A 20,537-nucleotide genomic window follows, 5' to 3' on the forward strand; every position below is an offset into this window, starting at 1 on the left:
AGGAGGAAGTAGGAGGGGAGATGTTGCATTGTGGTAAATTATGGTTAATGTCATGGGACAAAGTGTATGTGAACTGTTGTATAGAAAGTTTACTTGCTCTGTAAATTTTCACCAAATCACAAGGAAAAAAAAAAAAGATGTTCAGCATCATTAACCATCAGAGAGATGCCACCCAAGGCATGACAATTGGTGTCTATTCACTTGGAATAAGAGAAGAAGAAGGAGAGTCAGGAATGGAGGATATGGAATGCGTGGCTCCATGAAAAACTGCCTCTAGATGAGACCAGAAAAACTGGATGGTGTCTGGCTACCATTACTGAATATTTTGATCAAGGATTCCACAGAGCAATTTGATCAAAAGGGAGAAAATTCAGAACAGAATTTCAAACTCAAATAGATTCTAGATTTTCTGAACCATGGTGGGTAGATGAACCCCTGAAACTATTGCCCTGAAATAATCTTTAAACCTTCAACAAAAAATATCCCCTAAAGTCTTTTTAAAATTAAATAATATAAATCACTAACTAGACATGTTTTAACTTGGGTCAAGGTAAAGGCAATCCATACACAGTAAGAGGGAGGTCAGTACAACATGACCAAGGCAAAAGAAGACACTGAGAAGTCACAAGAATAAAAGGTAATAATGGTAAATACTATTACACACATGATCTTGTAATAATAACAATAATTACAAGTGGATACAAGGTAGATATGTAAGCTCAACGGGTGTGGGATGGTGTATGGAAGTACACCCATGGGCAAAGAGTTCGGCAAAAAACATTTCTACAAATGTATTTGTATGTGCTGCAAATACATCCATGTATACAAGGGGTAAAGTTATGGAAACTTCTTAGCTATAACCAAATACCATTAGGGACTGAGACAATGGGCTTGAGGGCTTGTTATTGTTGTTGTTATGTGCCGTCGAGTCGGACCCGACTCATAGTGACCCCTCCACGGGTTGCTGAGGCATATCACTATGGAAGTAGATTGCCCAACCTTCCTTCCGAGGAGTGGCTGGCGGGTTTGAACTGCCAGCCTTCTGGTTAGCAGTCAAGTGCCTTAGGCACTATGCTACCAGAGCTCCCAAGGGACAGCTAAGTTAACTGGCATATCACAGTCCATAAAGACACCCTACTTTGGTGAGTAGTGACTGGCATCTTAAAAACTTGTGAGTGCAAAACATTGTTCCACATCCTACTTTGGGGAGAAGCAACCGGTATCTTAAAAGCTTGCAAGCAGCCATCTAGATGCAACGATGGGTCTCTCCTCGTCCAGAGCAAAGAAGAATGAAGAAAACCAAAGACTCATGGAAACAATTAGTCCAAGTGACTGGTACACCATGCAATCCTCAGCCTATACAACTATGAAACCAAAAGAACTAGATGGTGCCCGGTTACCACTGTCAACCACTAGGAGGGGGATCTAGGTAGGAGATCCTGGATAGAGAGGGAGAACAATGTGGAACAAAACTCAAAATCATTTGGAATTAAAAAAAAAGGGACCAGGTTTGCTGGTCTGAAAGCCTGGTAGAACCCCTGAGACTATGGCCCCTAGCTGGCCTTCAGGTCTGGAATTGAACCCACTCCTGTGGTTTCCAGCAAACAAAAGACAGGCATATGAGCTGAACATCTACATTAGGTAGATACACTCCTTGGAGAGATCAATCATGGGAGAACAGAAGGGCTGTGTATGCACAGCTCAGGCTCAGGAGCGCACAGGAGGGTAGGACACAGATTGCAGTCAATGCCATGAGACAAAGTGTGTGTGAACTGCTGTATGGAAGATAAATTTGCTCAGTAAACTTTCACCCAAATCACAATAAAAATTTAAAAAAAAATTTTTTCCCCCCCAAACCACAATATTCTTAAAAAAGCCCCAAATAATACTAGCTTAACTGGTAAAAAGGTCTGCCTTGAGCATTTTGTTCTTTTAAGAACTATGAATATGGGATCAAATTGACAACAGCAACTTGAAATAGTAGACAGGAACTTTAGGGGGCAGTGCATTTAGGTCAGTGAGGGACAAACGACCCAGAAGAGGAGGGTGAAAATGGCTGCACAACTGGAAGAACATAATCAACATTACTAACACATCCACGGGGAGACTGTTGCATTGGTGTATGTTTTGCTGTGTATATTCTCAACAACAAAATTTAAAGAAAAAAAGGTAAAAAAAACCCTCCACAAACCCTCAGCCCAGATGCCATCTCCTCTGGGAACTGGCCCTCTGAGCCCTGCTCAGGCTGGTCAGGTGCCCCCTCTCAGCACAAGCTTGCAAGGGGTCCAGGCATCCTCGAAGGTCCTGTGTGCCATACTGACAGCAGGCAGTGGGGAGCTGTTGAGGGGTGTGTTCCTGCCCACCACTCAGGAAGGGTACATGAACACAGGAATGACAGGCTGATCTGACTGATGAGAAAGCTGGGGCTCAGAGAAGTGAAACAACTTCCCTGAATCACACCGCTCTCATGCTCTCTCCCCTTCCCCAGGCTTCTCCTAGAATGAATTTTCTACACGCATGGCCCTGCTTGCCCCCAAGGCTGGGTATACAGTAGGTGTGCAGTCCTGCTACTCACAGATGGGAACAGCAGGGCCAAAGAGAAGGAAGCAGGTGGGCCCCAGCACTTAGCATAGGCCAGCCCAGAGCCAGGTCAGTAAGGCCGAATAAACAAGCAGTCTCTGCGTAGGCCCGTGTGGTTCCTGAGGGCTAAGCACTCTGCTTTCTGGTTCAGCTTCTGTTGCGCTCAGCAGCACAGAGATGGTAAGTGGGGCCAGAGCAAGAACCCACCTTGTAGGCAGCTGGTCTACACAAGGTACACAACTCTCTGCTGGTGCTGGGTCCCTTGACCAGGGAAGGTGATGAGGCCCCACCTAACCCCAGAGATTTCACCATTCTGGGCAGGATGAAGGAGCTCTGGTGGTGCAGTGTCTAAGGCATCTGACTGCTAACTAGAAGGTCCGTGATTCAAACCCACCAGCTGCTCTGTGGAACAAAGATGAGGCAATCTAATTCTGTAAACATTTACCACCTCAGAACCCAACAGGGTCACTATGAGTCAGAGTCAACTGGATGGCAGTGAGTTTGGTTTTTTGGGGTTTGTCAAGGGGCAGGAGGACAGACTCTCTGGAGTCTTCATGGCATCTCATAAAGGCTGGGAGTGAGACAGCCCTCTCTGAGGGGTGAAGACCCAGCCACAATGGAGCTGACCATGGAGGTGAGGAGAAACCCCCAGGCCAGCAGTGTGAGGGTTCCTTAGTGGTGGTCCCCAGAAGACTTTCTCTTCTTCTATGCCCTTTAGAGGAGGCCTGGACTCAGCTGGCTGCTCTGTGGGGCTTGGGAGGGGCCAGCCTGTCCTTCTATGTAGCAGCCTCTCCTTGAGAGCCCAGCAGACTTACACTGGGCACTGCAGGAGTAGCTCTGGAGAACTGTAGCCAGGACAGAGGTGCTACCCTTCAGAAAGGTGGTCTTTGTGCCAGCCTGTGGAGAGGGGGATCCCTGGAGTGGTATGTGAGCTACTCAGGTCCTAAGAAACCAGCAAGGGCAGACATCTCATGTCAGGCAGTAGGCCCCAGCTCCCCCACCTGAGGTCTGCTCTCTTAAGGCTCCAGGACAACAGGGACCCACAGAAGACTGGAGTCTGGGCTGATGGCAGAACTAGGAGATGTCTACGATGGGGCATAGAAAGGTCTTCTAAGTCCATGCTGAAGGCCAGTGTTACCACCCATCCTGAGCACTGAAGGCTCCAAGGCCCTAGGCACCAAGAAGCTTCTTAAAGGTCATCCTAAAGGTTCCATCCCAATTTCATCCTTTTCTGAGAATTTTGGGAGTAATGCTGCCATGGGCAACCATAGCAGAGGGGACTAGCTAGGGATGGAAGACAGAGCAAGACAGCCCTTCCTGGTCTGGGCCTCACCTGCCTCTCTAGCCTTCTTCACTCTGGCCAAATTCCTTCTATTCTTTCCATATAGGGTGCCTTCGTTCACAGCACTATCTATGTAGCTCTTCCATCTGGAACACTCTTTCCCCTTTCCAATTCCTATTCATTTTTCAGGTCTCATCCTAGAAGTCACTCCCTCCAAGAAGTCTACCCTGCCATCCTCCTGTGCCATTCTGAGTGAATGTCCCACTTCTGGTCTTCTTACCTCTTTGTCCCCCAGGCCTCAACCTCTAGTTACTCCTGTGCCTTCCCCACCAGATACAAGTTCCAAAAGGCTGGGAACTGTGTCTACCTTCAACTTTGTATCCCACACTCCTAACTTGGTGCTTGACACTTTGTATGTTTTCAGTTAATAGTTGTTGAGTAAACAAATGGATAAACAAAACCACACCCAAAGCATGTAGTAATTTATCAGGCCCTCATGGGAAGATCTCAGCCCAGCCTTGGCATTTCTCCCAAGCAGACACCTTGCCCAGGCAGTGCCACCACCATGTGTGTACCTCTGTAGGTCGCCATCCACACCCCCAGTGCTTACCTCTTGCTTAGCTCCTTCAGGGCCCCACTTCGGCACAGGCCCAGGTAATCCCCCAGAAGCTTCAGCTGTTCCCGCTTCTTCCCAATGAGGCGCATCCGCTCCACATGCTCATACAGAGATGCGTTCACCAGCTGCAGGTTGATGAGGGGCTGGGTGTGGATCTGTGTCAGGAACTTCAGGGCCTGTCGGCAGATCTGAGGGCACCACCAGGCATCAGACATGGAAAAGAATGGCTGTTCAGTGGGCCATTCTGGGCCAGGCACCTTGTTACCTACACATTCATCCAACTCTGCAATCACCCCAAGGGAAGCAGTGTTATCTTTATTTTACAGATGAGGAAACTAAGGCTGGGAGTGAGTCAGCACTCCCTGGCAGAGTCAGGATTTGAACCCACTGTACCTGACTCCTAAACCCACCTTTCCTCCATAGCACCAGGCTGCTTGCTGCCTCTCCCTGGCTATGCTGAGTCAGGGGACAGGCTGCTCTGGTCAATGCTCCTCTCCCCCTAGGCCTCACAGACCATTCTTACTATTTCCTGTACTCCCAGCCTCTATTTTCCTGCTTCAGGAAAGAAGCACTCCCCCTGGGCCCTGAATCAGGAACCAGGTGACTGGTCTGAGTCAGGATCCAACCACAGGAAGCTATAGATCAGATACCACTTAACAAAGGGTTTGCTCTTTCAGCTCTCATCAGCAGCAACAACCAGGGCTCCCCAGGTCTCTGTGTGCAGCTAAGTGTTCAATCTCAGTCTCTCCCACCTGGTAGCACTGAAGGTTATTCTACCATCAGTCCTGACCCTAGTGACAATGACAATTACTGAACACCTACTATTTGCCAGACACTGTGCTAGGAACCTCAACCATATCCTCTTAACAACCCAACAGGGAAGATGTCATCGTCCCCATTTTAGAAATGAGGTAAGTGAGGCTCAGAGAAGCTGACGTGACTTATCCAATGCCACCTTGAGGAAGTGGAGCACAAGTCTGAACTGTGGTATAGTCTCTGCATGCCAGGCTACCCTCTAATGAGAAACTTCTCTTGCCTGCAGTTTCCTCATTGCCATGGGGAGAAGGATGGAGGGGTTGAGATGTTCTCCCTGGGCAACTTCTGCAACTTTTCTGAGTTGGGCTTTGGCGTCACAATTGGGTTTGAATCCTGTCTCTACCACTTTCCTAGCTGTATGACCTTGTAAAACTTACTTATCCTCTGTGACTCAGTGTCCTCATCTGTAAAATAGGGACAATATAAGCACCCACCTCATGTGAAGATACTGAGTTTAGATTAAAAAGAGAGACAGTCCATGAAGGGAAGGGGTGGATGCAGGGAGGAAGCCAGAAGAATGCTGTTGCACTGTGAGGATTGCAATGAATGTAACAAAACGGAATGTATACGGACTGTTTAATGGAAGACCAATTTGCTATGTAAACTTTCACCCAAATCACAATAAAAAAATTTAAAAACATTTTTAAAAGCTCTTGCAATAGCTGGTATAAGATGATCAAATAAATAAATACAGGTGAGTCTATGTAAGCTCCGGGCACAGAGTGTAGACATCCCCTCAGTAAATGTGAGCTGCTGTCAGACTCTGGGTGCCAGTCGTCTGTCCACTTGAGAGAATGTAACAGGGCTTGCAGGAGACCTGCCCCTGTACTGAGGGCTGGGGAGGCCTCTGGCTTCCTGTCTCCTAGTTCCAAGGGCATTCCTTACCTCTGTCAATGGACAATTCCTTCTTTTCCCATTTCCTAGAACCCTGAGGTACCAGCCCCCCTCCAGCCTAGGGGGTTCAATGGTGAACCTCTCTGGTGACTTGGATCAAAACACTGCTCTCCAGCTCCAGCCCAGCTCTTCCCACGCCTCAGCCTCAGGCCTTGGGTGAGGCTCAGATGAACTAACACACAGGAATGTGTGCTGAAAACTGCCAAACGCTACAGATGGGCAGGGGCTTTGTGTTCCCCGGGGACTGTTCCTATCCTGTTGGTGAAGAGGAGACAAAGAACCCTCAGCCCTGGGCCGACAGCCTGCCAAATGCCAGCCAATCCTCGGCACAAGTGGGTCAGCCAGAGTACTAAGAGTGAGTAAAAAGGCCCCAAACTCCCAGCCACACAATTGCTGTTTTAAATTGCCCTGTCTCCCCAGGTCAGTGATCTCTGGCAGAGAGCTGGGTATTTTCTGACCTCACTTACGCCTAGAGAATGATTTTAATTTTCTAGTTAGAAAAAGGAAACGGCACAAGGATTACTGCAATTCACAAGGAGAAGGCTCAAAAATGTATTAGGGTTTTGTAACTATTGAATGTATTTTATGGTCAAAGGGTTCTTTGCATTTTAGGTGATTTTTAGGTTAAACTTCCTGTGTAGTCAGTCAAATACTTAACAAGGGTGAGGACAAGGTAAATAACAAAAAAGCCAATGTGAAGTCAACTTCTTTGGGCTTTTCCCCCCCCAGGGGGGTGAAGGTTGGGATATCTACCTGTGACACAGGTTACCAGGGGAGGGGCAGGAGGCACCAAGTAGAACTGCACCCCTAACCCCCAGCAGACAGCATGGGACTGACTCCAAGGATCAGCTTCCCTGCCCTCTGAAGAGCACACACCCACAGGGCCAAGACCGCACAGACCCACAGGGCCAAGACCGCACAGCTGGCAGGCCTTGGGTCTGGAGAAAAGCAAACAGCTTCTTCCTCATCTTCCTTGTCTGCCTTATTCTAACTCTGTGCTTTGGGGCAAAGCCAAGATTGAATCCTTTGAAGCACACCCTGGCACTATCCTGACTAAGTGAATTAGGGGCAGGAGGTGTGACAGGCCTCAGGAGGGGCAAAGGGTAAGGCACTGTCCTAAGTGACAGGCACAGACTGCCACAAATGACACACTCTCTCTGGTTTAGTCCTCACAACAACCCCAAGACAGATATTGTTATTAAGCCCCCTTTACAGATGAGGAAACCCCAAAACCAAACCCAGCCCACTGCCATCAAATTGGTTCTAACTTATAGCAACCCTAACTCGTAGTGATTTTGTAGGGCTCAGGAGAACTGACCCACAGCATTTTGAAGGCTGTAAATCTTTACAGAAGCAGACAGCCTCAACTTTCTCCCACAGACTGACTGGCTGGTAGGTTTGAACTGCCAGCCTTTTAGACAGCAGTGCATAATGACTGAGCCACCAGGGCTCCTAGGTGAGGAAATTGAGGTTAAATGAATTGGTCATGGTAAAGTAGCTAAGCTCAGGCAGAGAAGAGAAAAATGTGAAAGATCTTAGAACACATTTTATTTAGCAGCATTTGGTGAGCATAAGAGTGCCCAAAATATTGTAATATTAAGTGAAAAAGCATATTATAAAGCACTATGGGTCCCATATGATCCCAATTTTATAAAAAGTCAATCTATTCACTTATATGCATAGGTAAATAAATGCATAGAAATGGCTATATCCTGAAATGTTAATGGTGATTATCTCAGCATGATGACACATGATTTTGATTTGTCTTTGGGCTTTCCTGTCATTTTAAGAAGTTGAGTAATAACCATGTATTATCTTTATAATGGGGGATCCTCAGCAAAACTGCTCTTTCAAAAACATGATTTTTAATTAATAAAAAGCAAAACAAAACATAATAGGTGAAGCCTATGCAGGGCCTGCAGGAGCTCTGGTGGCGTAGTGCCTAAAGCACTTGACTGCTAACCAGAAGGCTGGAGGTTCAAACCCACCAGCCACTCCTCGGAAGGAAGGCTGGGCGATCTACTTCCACAGTAATATTGCCTCAGAAACCCAAGGAGGGGTCGCTATGAATTGGATATGACTCAATGGCAGTGAGTTTTTTTTTTTATGCAGGGCATGCAGGGTTGGCAAAGGCAAGGCTGACCGCTCCAAGGGAAGCACAGCCAGCCAGGTGGCCAGCCTGTTCGTCTGTCTGTCCATCCATCCATCCAATCTCTTTTTTCTATCTGTCTGCCTTCCTTACCACTTACCTGCCTAGCTGCTGGTGCCTTAAAGAGTTTTGTCTATAGTCACAGAGCTGCAGCAAACCTAAGTACTTCTCTTGGTCACAGCTGCCCTCCACCAAAATCCCCCAAACAGCTCAGCAGCAGCAGTGGCAAAGAGGGGTGAACATTCTTCTGTGACTTAGCAGCCCTGCGTAGCCACCACAGGCTGGTCTCAAGCCTTACCGGGCGCTTGGTGAGATCCCAGTTGTGAATGATCCTGGCTGGAATCACTGAGGCATCGTCTTGGTGACAGATATCACAGTAATAGAGGCCAGAGAAGGCACAGAGCTTGGGTCGTACAAATGAGAAGCCAATCTGTCGGGAGCAGCCTAGGGAGATGGATGACGGGAGAGTGAGCAGAGGCAGAGCAGGGCAGGGCAGAGGCCGCTCCTAAGTCACCCAGAAGCCATTAGGGTTGGAGAGGGCCTGCTATGTAACCTTTTTTTTTTTTTTTCTCAAGAAAAGTACAAAGATATAAACCACCACCACTCATAATAAACCCTATTAATTCATCTTTACAACAAACACTGTGTAAGAGTTATTGTCTCCATATTACATCTGAAGAAATTGGTTCACATAGAGGTTAAGAAACCTGCCCAAAGTCACACGATGATTAAAGTGGCATAAACCAAAAACCAAACTCACTGCCATCGAGTCAGGTCCAACTCGTAGCGACCCCTCCTTGGATTTCCAAGGCAGTATCTCTACAGGAGATTGCCCAACCTTCCTTCCGAGGAGTAGCTGGTGGGTTTGAACCACCAGACCTCTGGTTAGCAGTCAAATGCCTTAGGTACTATGCCACCAGAGCTCCCTAAAGTGGCAGAGCTGCAATTCAAATATGGGTTTGGTTGGTTCCAAAGCCCATATTCTCATCTATAACAACTAACTGCCTTTCTCCAGTGTCCCCACTGCTTATTCACCAACGCCAACTTCCTCCAGGCCCACCCCTCCCCTGGGGCTCAGAAATGGGAGCAACTAAGTCAGGGCCTCAGGAAGCAGGGAAGGAGTTGGGGAGATGGGGCCGGCCCCGGGGAGCGGGTGGGAAACCAGCAGGAGGCAGAGCAGTGTGCCCATTGCCTAGTACCAGCAGGAAGCAGAGCTCCTGAGACTCAGGAGAGTGGTATAAAGGCCCACTCTCGACCCCCTCTGTTGGAGGTCCCTCCAGAGCAGGTACAGTGGTAGCAGCAGTGGGGTGTGCCAAAGAGCAAATTCTGGTTCAAATCCTGAACACATTCCAGCCTTGGGACAAAGAAGGCCGGCTCTTCTGTTTACCAGCTGTCTCATCCCATCCTAAGGAGAATTACTGAACTTTTCAAGGTTCCATTTTAGTAACTATAAAATTCAGCTACTACAAGCTATTTTATGGGGTTATTACAAAGTCTAAACGACACGAGGTTTTGTAAGCTCCCTGCAAACTAGGAAATACAATCAGTGTTGAGTGACTACCTGGCCACTCAGCTGTGCATGCAGGGTAGAAAGGAAGCCCAAATTCCTGAGTCCTGGTTTGCAGGCTGGTGGGCAGGGATCATCACAGTGAGAGCTGCCTCCACTCAGCATTCATACCTACAGGGGGGGAACCCTCCTCCCTAAAGTGAGTGCTGGGAGCAGGTAAGGGCTGAGTGGCAACTTGAAGCTGTTCCCTGCAAGAAGCTCTGCTGTGCCTAGCTTCTCTCATCCTCCAGAGGAGCCAACTTCAGGCCACTTCCTTCCCGACACTTGAAGCAGGCTTCCCCCTCCAGTGCCACAGGCTCCACCTCCACAGGACAACTTCAAAACCAAGGCTTGGCTGACAGCCACGTTTCCAACAAGGCAACCTCCTGACAGTTCACCTGGATGGCCCTGGTGATGGAAATGGGTCTCTGGACTAGGAAGTGTAGGAAGAGCTAAAAATGGGACATGAGAAGTAAATATCATGCAACCTTGAAAAATATGGGTAGGGGAGACGCTATGGGCCTTGGCTACGAGCACAGGCCCTAATCCTGGCTCCACCACTTACTAGCTGTGTGACTCTGGCACAAGGTACTTACCAGTTCTGTGCCTCAGTTTCCTCATGTATAAATGAAGATGATAGTAGAACCTATCCTTAGACAGTTGTCATGAGGATTAAGTGAGATAATTCTAATAAAGTATTTGGCCCAGTGCCCAGCATGGGAGTATTAGAGCTGATGATAACCACATAGCAGCTGCACTGATTTGGAGTAATACCCATAGTGTGTACGTAGGAAAAAACCCAGTTATGGACCAATGCAGATCTAGACAGACAGAGCTGTGCTGCCTAATACAGTGACTACAGCTCCACGTACCTGCTTAAACTGAAATAACCTTAAGTAAAATGAAAACTTCTGTTTCTGAGTCACATTAGTCATATTTTAAGTACTCATCAGCTGCATGTGACTCATGGCTACCACACTGGACAGCACAGATAGCCAATATTTTCATCATCACAGAAGGTGCTACTGGACAGAGCTGAAGAGCAGGAGCCCATTTCTGTCATCTAAAAAACTGGGTGCACTTGCAAAAGCATGCACAAATTTCCGGAAGGATACCATGCCTTTCGCTCTGAGACTATACGATGGTAAGAAGGCAGTTCAGGGGATGGAGCTGGAGTGCTTAGCTCCCTCAGCTCTGAGGAGCAAGGAACAGGCAGCAGGAGCTGCCACCCACAGGTCCTGCCCGTTCACAGGAGGTGGCAGGAGGGGAGGGGAGAGAGCGGACTGCTGGCGAGTGCAGAGGCTGCAGGAAAAGGCTCATTTGCTGCAGCACCCCGAGGGTGCGCTGAAGGCACTTATAGAGAGCAGAAGGGGGTGGAGAGCCTAGCTCTGGAACCCACAGGAGCAGAGTGAGCCTGGCAGGCCTGGGGGTGGCGAGGGAGTACATCAGCACCTGCACAGAAGCAGCCCTGGGAGTCAAGGCCTTTCTCCGTGGGGATGGCCACCAGGTACTGCAGCAGGAAACCGTTTTCCCTCGTGGCAAACTTCAGCACCTCCTGACAGCTTTCATCCAGACTCCCACCAAGTGTCACTGCCTCCTCAGCTATCTCCAGGTAGGACGTCAGGACCTTGCGTACCAGATCCCTCCACAGGGTGGCCTCATCAGCATTCCCAGCCTGTAACTTTAGGACAGCCTTGGCTGTGATAATTTTAAAGCAGGACGGGCCCCCAAGGCTCATGTCTGGCAAAATGTCTCGGATGGTCTCAACTCCATGGCTGTCACTCAACATCTTCTCGTTGTTTCTCACGCGGAAGCATTTCAGGGACTCCAAGGATAGGGAAAAAATATAGGGCACCCAGGTCCTGTCTGAGTATAGGTACAGAAGGGATTCCTTAATAGCATCTGGCTCTGGAACATGGGCACATGACCAATCAAACTGTGTGCCCTGGAAGGTCTCAGGCTCTGAGAGAGGGTCTGAGTAGGGGGGAAGGCCACCCTGGGGGATCGCGGGGATATCCTCCGGCTCTTCTGGGTATTGGATGTTCACCCACTCATCCTCCTGCTGAGGCCGGCACTTCTGCAGGGCCTCCCGCACCCGGTCCAGCCAGTCCTCGGCTTCATCCTGCGAGGAGGCACGCAGGGTCAGCTTCTTGCCAGAGAAGAGCAGCTCAAAGCGCCCATCGCTGTGGGCTGGCCCCACAGACTCACAGCGCAGCAGGGAGCAGTTCTCCACACAGGTGCGCTCCTCATTGCTCAGGTAGAGGCGGAACTCCAATGGTGACAGCTCGCAGAAGAGTTCTTTCCAGATGCCCATGGCCCCCCGCCGTTCCACTGTGCCCAGCTTCATGAGGCCCCGGAATGGGTTGGACAGCCCTGGAAGCAGAAGAGGCACTTTAGACAGAGGCTTATCCCTTACCACCCAAGGAAACTTCTGGTGCCTTCATCCCACAGTGGGTGTGGGCAATGTGACTGCCAGCAGAACACAGCCAGCCTCGGGGCACTGCCAAATGGGATTCTGGAAGCCAGAGGGGGCTATTTACTGAGTACATCCACCCCCCTCCTCTCCTCAGCTGACTTTGTTTCCTGTATTTCACTGAGAAACTAAACGCTCAAAAGATGACCTCCACGAGCCCCACCACCACAACCACCCTCCTTCCAGCATCTGTACCCAGATTCTGACTTCCCTCCTGCTGTGAGGGATGAACCCACTGCTCTTCTCTGTCTGAAGCCACCCATCTGTGCAGGAGATCCACCCCTCCCAGTCACCTACCCAAGGACAAGGAAATCCCTGCAGCAATTGTCCCTCTCTTCCTGTTGCCGTTTTCCCCTTCTCGGCTGGACCATTCCACATAAACATGTTGTTATTTCTCTTATTTTTAAAAATACCCCAACTCCACTCACAGCTCTAATTACCCTATTTCTCTGGTCACCTTTATAGAAAAACTCCTTGAGGTGGTATTGAAACTCTCTGCCTTCAATTCTTTATTCCTGTTTGTTCTTGAAACTGCTCCACTGAAACTGCTCTTTGTAAAGGTTGCCAGTGCCCGCCTTGTTGCCAAGCCCAAAGGCCAGGCCTCCAGCCTCCTCTTGTCTGACCTTTCAGCAACACTGGGCACAACAAGCCTTCCTTCCCTCCAGAAACTCTTCCTTCACTTGGCTTCTGAGACCCTGTTCGCAGGTCTCCTCCCACATCACTGGCCACTCAGTCACTGTCTCCTTGGCAGCTGCCCCTCCTCTCCTGACCTCTAAATGTTGGAGAGCCCCAGAGCTCTTGGGTCACCTCTTTTCAATGGACACCTACTTCCTAGACTATTCCTTAGGGCTTTAAATACCATCCCTATGGCTCCAATTCCAGATTTTAATCTTCAGCCTGACTGCTCTCCCGGATTCATGTACCCATCTGCTCCATGTGTGTCTGATAGGCATCTCAAACTGGCCACATCCAAAAATGAATTCCTGATTCTCCCACCCCAAATCTCTTCATAAAAATGGCAAACTTATGGGGAGGAAGTGGGAAGAGAGCTGTTACATTGTGGGAAATTGCAGTCAATGTCATGAGACAAAATGTATATGAACTGCTGTATGGAAAATTAATTTGCTCTGTCAATTTTCACTCAAATCACAATAAAAATTAAAAAAAAAAAGGCAAACTTAACCCTTCCAGTGGTTTGGGCTAAAACCCTTAGAGTTATCCTTGATTTTCTGTCTCTCACACCACATATCCTGTTCACATCAGCATATCCCATTAGCTCCACCTGCAGCTCGTATCCAGGCTTCTCCATTTCTCCCCACCTCCCACCACCTCGCTGGTCCAATCCACTGTCACCTCTGGCCTAGGTTCTATTAATAACCTCCTAACTGGTCTCTTTCCCCAAAGTCCTTCACCATAGAGCCAAGATGACCCCTTAAAAAGACAAGTCAGGTCATGTCTGTCCCAACTTCTGCAATGGCTGCCATTGCCCTCTGAGCAGAAGGCAAAATATTCTCAATGGTCCACAAATCGCCCTGTGATCTAGGCCCATCAACTCTTCTCTGACCTCATCTCTAACCACCAACTCCCCCAGCCCCTCTGTTCCAGCCACTCTGGCCTCCTCTAGCCAGCCAGGGCCTAGAAACCTGGCCAGAATTCTTTGCTGGCTGACAGCAAACAGAAAATGAAGAGAGAAAGGACTAACTCTAGGGTATACTTTTGATTGTTTTAGGGAAGAAACCTACGAGGATGGTTACAGGAAAACGGTTATGGTTATTTAAATCTCTGGGATGTCAAGAGGTGTAGAGATCAAGTCGGCCTCCTTATATGCAGGACATAAAACACCAAAGCCAAACCCACCACCATCAAGTCGATTCCAACTCCCAGCAACTCTACAGTACAAAAGGAGAATTGCCCACAGGGTTTCCAAGGCTATAAATCTTTAAGGAAGCAGAATGCCTCCGTAGCTTTCTCCAGGAATCTTTCTCCTCCAGAGTGCCTGATAGGTTTGAATTGCTGAACTTTCGGATAGCAGCCAAATACTTCAACCACTGTGCCACCAGAGCTCCAAGCAGCACATCAAAAAAAAAAAAAAAAAAAAAAAAAACTCACTGCCATTAAGTCAGATCCAACTCATAGTGACCCCTCCCTGGGTTTCCGAGGTGGTATCACTACGGAAGTAGATCGCCCAACCTTTCTCCTGAGGAGTGCCTGGTGGGTTTGAACCGCCAACCTTCTGGTAGTAGTCAAATGCCTTAGGCACTATACCACCAGAGCTCCCAAGCAGCACAAAGAGGACACTAACAACAGATCTGATCAACCCCACTTGAGCTGTTATATAAAGCATCTCAGATAAAGGCCTTTGAAAGGAGCAGCTGAAACACCTGGGCTTCAAGAGGCCAGTTGGGTTGTTGGGTTGTCACTGGCCCACAGGGAGAACCAAGAACTCTCTGTAATCCTAAGTTTTATATGGTACTTTCAGGGAAGCATGTACCATTTCAATACAGGAAACAGTATTTTTATACTCTGTAGAGCATTATTTTGTTACAACTTTATAAGAAAATACACAGTTCTTCTCCTGAAATGCTTTCCTCAGTGACTTAGTATGAGTGCTCCTTATTATTATGTTGTGGGATGAGGTTTTTCTTGTGAGGACACATCACCCATTCGATAATGGAAAACAGCACAACGAGGACTACCAGGGACCCCACAGTCACATACCCATCTGCCTCCGGTGTACCACCCAGAAGTTCTTATGCTCCTGTGCAGGGGCTGCCTTGGTTTCCCTGCTTCCTGGGGAAGGCACACAAGCTTTGTCTAAGGCCCCCATGGAGTGGCTTTTTCTTGGCCCTTGAGAAAAATGCCTGTGGAGACGAGGCCTTGACTCTGGAGTCTCTTTGGATGAAGCTGTGCAGTGATCTGAAAGGCTCTCTGGGGGTGGCTCCTGGGAAGGCCGGTAGAAATCATCTTCTGAGATCCAGCTCTTGCTTTTCTATTGGGAAAGAAGATAAATCTTTTGTTTGTTTTGTTTTCAAATTTTAATTAACATACCCTAAGTGTATAATTCAGTGATTTTAGTATACATTATTAGAATTATTTGAATTGTGCAACCATCACAATTTAAATGCAGAACACTTTCATCACTCCACAAAGAAATGCCAAACCCAGTAGCAGTCACTTCTCATTTCCCTGCCAAGTTCCCAGCCCCAGATGCCCATTAGTCTTTCTGTCTCTATGGCTTTGCCTACTCTGGACATTTCATATAAATGGACTCATACCATATGAGGTCTTTCATGACTAATTTCATTCACATATGTATATTTTTTTTAATTGTGATTTGGGTGAAGGTTTACAGAGCAAATTTACTTTCCATACAGCGGTTCATATATACTTTGTCTCATGATATTGACCACAGTTTGCCATAATGCAACAACTCCCCTCCCACTTCCTCCCCTTAGTTATCTCTTCCCTGTATCCATCCCTCCATGCACTCCTGCCCCCTTAGCTGTCTCCCTGTGCATAAGCAGCCCTTCTTTCTCCCATGATTGTTCTCTCCAAGGAGTATATTTACTTGAGGTAAATGTTCAACTCATATGCCTGTCTTTTGTTTGGCTGGAAACCACAGGTGTGGGGGTTCAATTCCAGATCTGAAGGGCAGCTAGGGGCCATAGTCTCAGTGGTTCCACCAGGCTCTATCAGACCAGCAAACCTGGTCTTTTCTTTTCTCCAAATGATTTTGAGTTTTGTTCCACATTGTTCTCCCTCTCTATCAAGGATCTCCTACATAGATCCCCTTTCAAGTGGATACCAGTGGTAGCCGGGCACCATCTAGTTCTTCTGGTCTCATAGTTGTATAGGCTGCAGATCGGATGGTGTATCAGTCGCTAGGACTAATTGTTTCCATAAATTTTGTTTTTCGTCTTTCTTCTTTGCTCTGGACGAGGAGAGACCCATTGTTGCATCTAGATGGCAGCTTGCTAGCTTTTAAGATCCCAGTCACTCACATAGCGTAATGTTTTTAAGGTACATAAATCAGTACTTCATTTCTTTTTATGAGTGAATGACATTCTATTGTATGGATATATCACATTCTGTTTACCCCTTCATCAACTGATGGACATTTGGGTTATTTCTACTTTTTAATTATTATGAATAATGCTGCTATAAACATTCATGTATGAATTTTATGTGGACATAGGTTTTTTTAATTCTCTTGAGTACGTACCTAGAAGTGGAACTGCTGGGTTACATGGTCACCCTTGGGTATGTACCTAGGAGTGGAACTGCTAGATCCCATGATAACCCCAGGCTTACCTTTCTGATGAACTGCCAACCTTTGCCCCAACAACTTGCACCACCTTACATTTCCTCTGCAATATAAGAGGCTTGCAGTTTTTCCACATCTTCACCAACACTTGTCATTGCCCATCTTTTGATTATAACCATCCTGTTGAGTGAGAAGTGTTATGTCACTGTGGTTTTGATTTGCATTCCCTTGTGGCTAACGATGTTGGGCATCTTTCCATGTGCTTATTAGGCATTTGCATGTCCCATTGGAGGCACTCACTCAGTTATGCCAAGAGATTTGGAGGACAGCTACCTGGCCAACTGACTGGAAGAGATCCATATTTGTGCCCATTCCAAAGAAAGGTGATCCCACAGAATGTAGAAATTATAGAACAATATCATTAATATCACATGCAAGTAAGATCTTACTGAAGATAATTCAGAAACGTTTGCAGCAGTATATTGACAGAGAACTTCCAGAGGTTCAAGCCGGATTCAGAAGAGGACGTGGAACAAGGGATATCATAGCTGTTGTCAGATGGATCTTGGCTCAAAGCAGGGAATACCAGAAAGATGTTTACTTGTGTTTTATTGACTATGCAAAGGCATTTGATTGTGTGGATCATGACAAATTATGGATAACATTGAGAAGAATGGGAATTCCCAAGCACTTGATTGTACTCATGAGGAATCTGTACCTTGACCAGGAGGCTGTCGTTCGAACAGAACAAGGGGACACTACGTGGTTTAAAATCAAGAAGGGAGTGCGTCAGGGTTGTATTCTGTCTCCACACTTATTCAATCTATATGCTGAGCAAATAATCCGAGAAGCTGGACTATATGAAGAAAAACGTGGTATCAGGATTGGAGGAAGAATCATTAACAACCTGAGATATGCAGACGATACAACTTTGCTTGCTGAAAGTGAGGATGACTCAAGGCACCTACTGATGAAGGTTGAAGAATACAGTCTGCAGTATGGATTACATCTCAACATAAAGAAAAGAAAAATCCTCACAACTGGACCAATGAGCAGCATCACAATAAATGGAGAGAAGATTGAGGATGTCAAGGAATTCAAGTTGCTTGGTTCTACAATCGATGCCAATGGAAGCAGCAGTCAGGACATTAGACGACGTGTAGCATTGGGAAAGTCAACTGCGAAGGAACCGTTTCAAGTGCTGAGGAGCAAGGATATCTCATTGAGGACTAAGGTGCGCCTGACACAAGCCATGATATTTCCAATCGCCTGGTATGCATGTGAGAGCTGGACATTGAATAAGGAAGACCGAAGAAGAGTTGATGTTTTTGAGTTGTGGTGCTGGCAAAGAATGCTGAAAGTACTGTGGACTGCTAAAAGAACTAACAGATCTGTCCTGGAGGAAGTGCAGCCAGAATGCTCCTTGGAGGCAAGAATGGCCAGACGTCGTCTCACCTATTTTGGTCATGTTGTAAGAAGGGACCATTCCCTGGAGAAGGATGTCATGCTTGGTAGGGTGGAGGGTCAACGAAAGAGGGGGAGGCCTTCAAGGAGATGGATTGATATGGTGGCTGCGATGATGGGCTCAAGTATAGCAGGGATTGTGGGGCTGGCACGGGATCGGGCAGTGTTTCGTTCTGCTGTGCATGGGGTCGCTATGAGTCGAAAATGACTCGACGGCACTTAACAACAACAACAACATGTCTTCTTCAGAGAAATGTCTAGTCAAATCCTTTGCCATTTTTGAATTGGGTATTTGTCCAATTTATCTATTTTTTTGTTGTTGTTGTGATGTTTTTGGTGTCACATCTAAGAACTCATTGCCTAATCCAAGGTCATGAAGATTTACACCTATGTTATCTTCTAAGAGTTTCATAGTTCCAGCTCTTAAATTTAGGTTGATGAGATCCATTTTGAGTTGATTTTCGTGGACAGTGTAAAAAACAGGTTCTATTTTATTCTTTTTCATGTGACTCTGCAGTTGTACCAGCAGCATTTGTTGCAAGGACATCACGTTTTATGGCCCTGCTTTTGAGATCTGAAGTGAAGAAGGCCAGCTCCTACTGGCTGCCTGTCTCTGCTCCCCACTGCTGTGTCAGCCTCTGAGACCCCAGGCAGCCAGGCCCCACCCCTTTCCTCTAATGCTCTCTCTCTGAATCTGGAGTTGTTTACTGGCTAGGGACAGTGGGCTTTGGGATTGAAGTCTAGTTCCTTTTTTCACTATTTCAAGCTCTCTTGCTTCTCTGTACTGAAACGTGAAGCCAGCTGGGTGGCCCTAAATGACTGTCTACACAGAGGAAATGAGTCACAAAGGGCTAAGACCAGCCCAATAATTTTGTTAAGTGTCACCAATGTTACCCTGAAAATACTATTTACAACTCCTAAACCAAGGCTATTCCCTCCACTCTGACAGACTGGGAGGGGAGCTGGGCCGAGCTGCCCCTCAAGGTTTGCTTTGGACAGTTTAATCTACTTAGATGATACCAAGCCCCTAAACCATGGTGGCGAGTTCGGAGTGAGGTACTGGTGGAGGCCTCACAGAGCTGGGTCTGCAGAGCCTCCTCCTCAGAGTCCTCAGAACTGGCAGGTGCACCCTTCTGCCAGGGACAGGATGTGTCACCCAGGGTGGCTACTGGGGACCATCCACAAAGCCAAATTCTGAACCCAGCCTGCCTAAGTCAGTTATACACAGGGGAGCAGAGAACAGGCAGGAGGAGCAGTGCCCAGAAACCATGTGGCCTTCCTGGCAGCCCCTCTGGACCTGGCATACACATCTGGGAATCACGTGGTACCCTCCCCACCCCGATAAAGGCCCTGATGGGAGAGATGGCCATCCTTCGAGATTCATGGTACTCTCCTCAAGCTTTCCTTACTCTTCTCCAGCTTACACTCTTCCTAGCCCAGCAGAGTTAGAGACCTCAACTGGGTTCCATGGCATTTTGTGTTTGGTCCCATCCTAACATCTGAAAGGCTGTTTGGAACTCTCATTTTTCTTGGTATCTCCAGCACAAGTGCCTGGCACAGAACTAAAAGTGCTGTGGGAATAAATCTTGACTATATACATGTTCTTAAGATAAACTAGCAAGGGTAGGGTGAGGGAGCTGAAAGGAAAAGGAAACAAGTGGGAATTTTCAGATTATACGTGCTCATTGGTGAGGGCTTCTGTCTCTGTTGAGGAGAGGAAAACCATTAGGAAATGTTCAGACACAGCAGCTGACCAGGAAATGATACTGTAGGGACTATCTTTTGTCCTCTAAATAGAGAGAAAACCAGTGGGAACACTGGTGTGATCCCTGCCTCTTCAGGGCCCCCAGGCATGAGGGGAGGGAAAGAGAGAGAGAAAGCTAGTGCCAGGGACACCATTTCTTCTTTTCCTCCCCTCTTCCTACCATGACTCCACTTCTCACTCAGGCCCTCACATCTGCCATATCCTTGTCCCTGACAGTGGAGGAAAACTACTAGGTGCTACCACTAACCAAGGATCAGAACCAGAGCAGCACCCATCACCAGGAATTCAAGACAGAGACATGTTGCCTCCAGCCATTAATGGTACCATGGCACGAACAACTGCAGCCAAATCCTGAAGGGGAGTGGGGCTGAGGAGTGAGATGGCCACATCTCTAGATGGCTTTCAAAAACGCAAAGGAATTGCTTGTACCCAAAACTGGAGGAAGGGATCACACATCATAAGTGGTTCATGGGGGTGGTGATTAGGGTCAAGTCTTAGAATTGGGACTGTCCTACAGGAGTTAAACTGTGAAAGCAACTTATAACTCCCCAGATCTCAGACATCAAGTCACCCTAGAGGGACACTCCCTACCTGTCCTTCCCAGCACTTACCACAACTATGCGATAATTATAAGTAATTATGTCTAATTTAGTGTCTGTCCTCAAAGGGGTAGGGCCCTTTTTTTTTA

The 20,537-nt window shown here is 47.5% G+C and overlaps 1 protein-coding gene across 1 annotated transcript in view; it reads right to left on the reverse strand.

The window, feature by feature from the left end:
* The window catches only part of PLEKHM1 (pleckstrin homology and RUN domain containing M1), a gene marked incomplete at its 5' end in the record, with an annotated part of 53,215 nt that overhangs the window by 9,288 nt on the left and 23,390 nt on the right, over positions 1-20,537 (reverse strand). The window contains 4 exons of the mRNA XM_007955276.2: positions 4,473-4,666; positions 8,636-8,781; positions 11,336-12,256; positions 15,075-15,345. Of these exons, the coding sequence (XP_007953467.2) occupies positions 4,473-4,666; positions 8,636-8,781; positions 11,336-12,256; positions 15,075-15,345 (1,532 nt within the window). The remainder of the gene's footprint in view (positions 1-4,472; positions 4,667-8,635; positions 8,782-11,335; positions 12,257-15,074; positions 15,346-20,537) is intronic.

This window comes from Orycteropus afer, unplaced genomic scaffold (genome assembly GCF_000298275.1).
Source record: "Orycteropus afer afer isolate SDZICR_OR568_19922 unplaced genomic scaffold, OryAfe1.0 scaffold00495, whole genome shotgun sequence".
NCBI classification, from domain to species: domain Eukaryota; kingdom Metazoa; phylum Chordata; class Mammalia; order Tubulidentata; family Orycteropodidae; genus Orycteropus; species Orycteropus afer.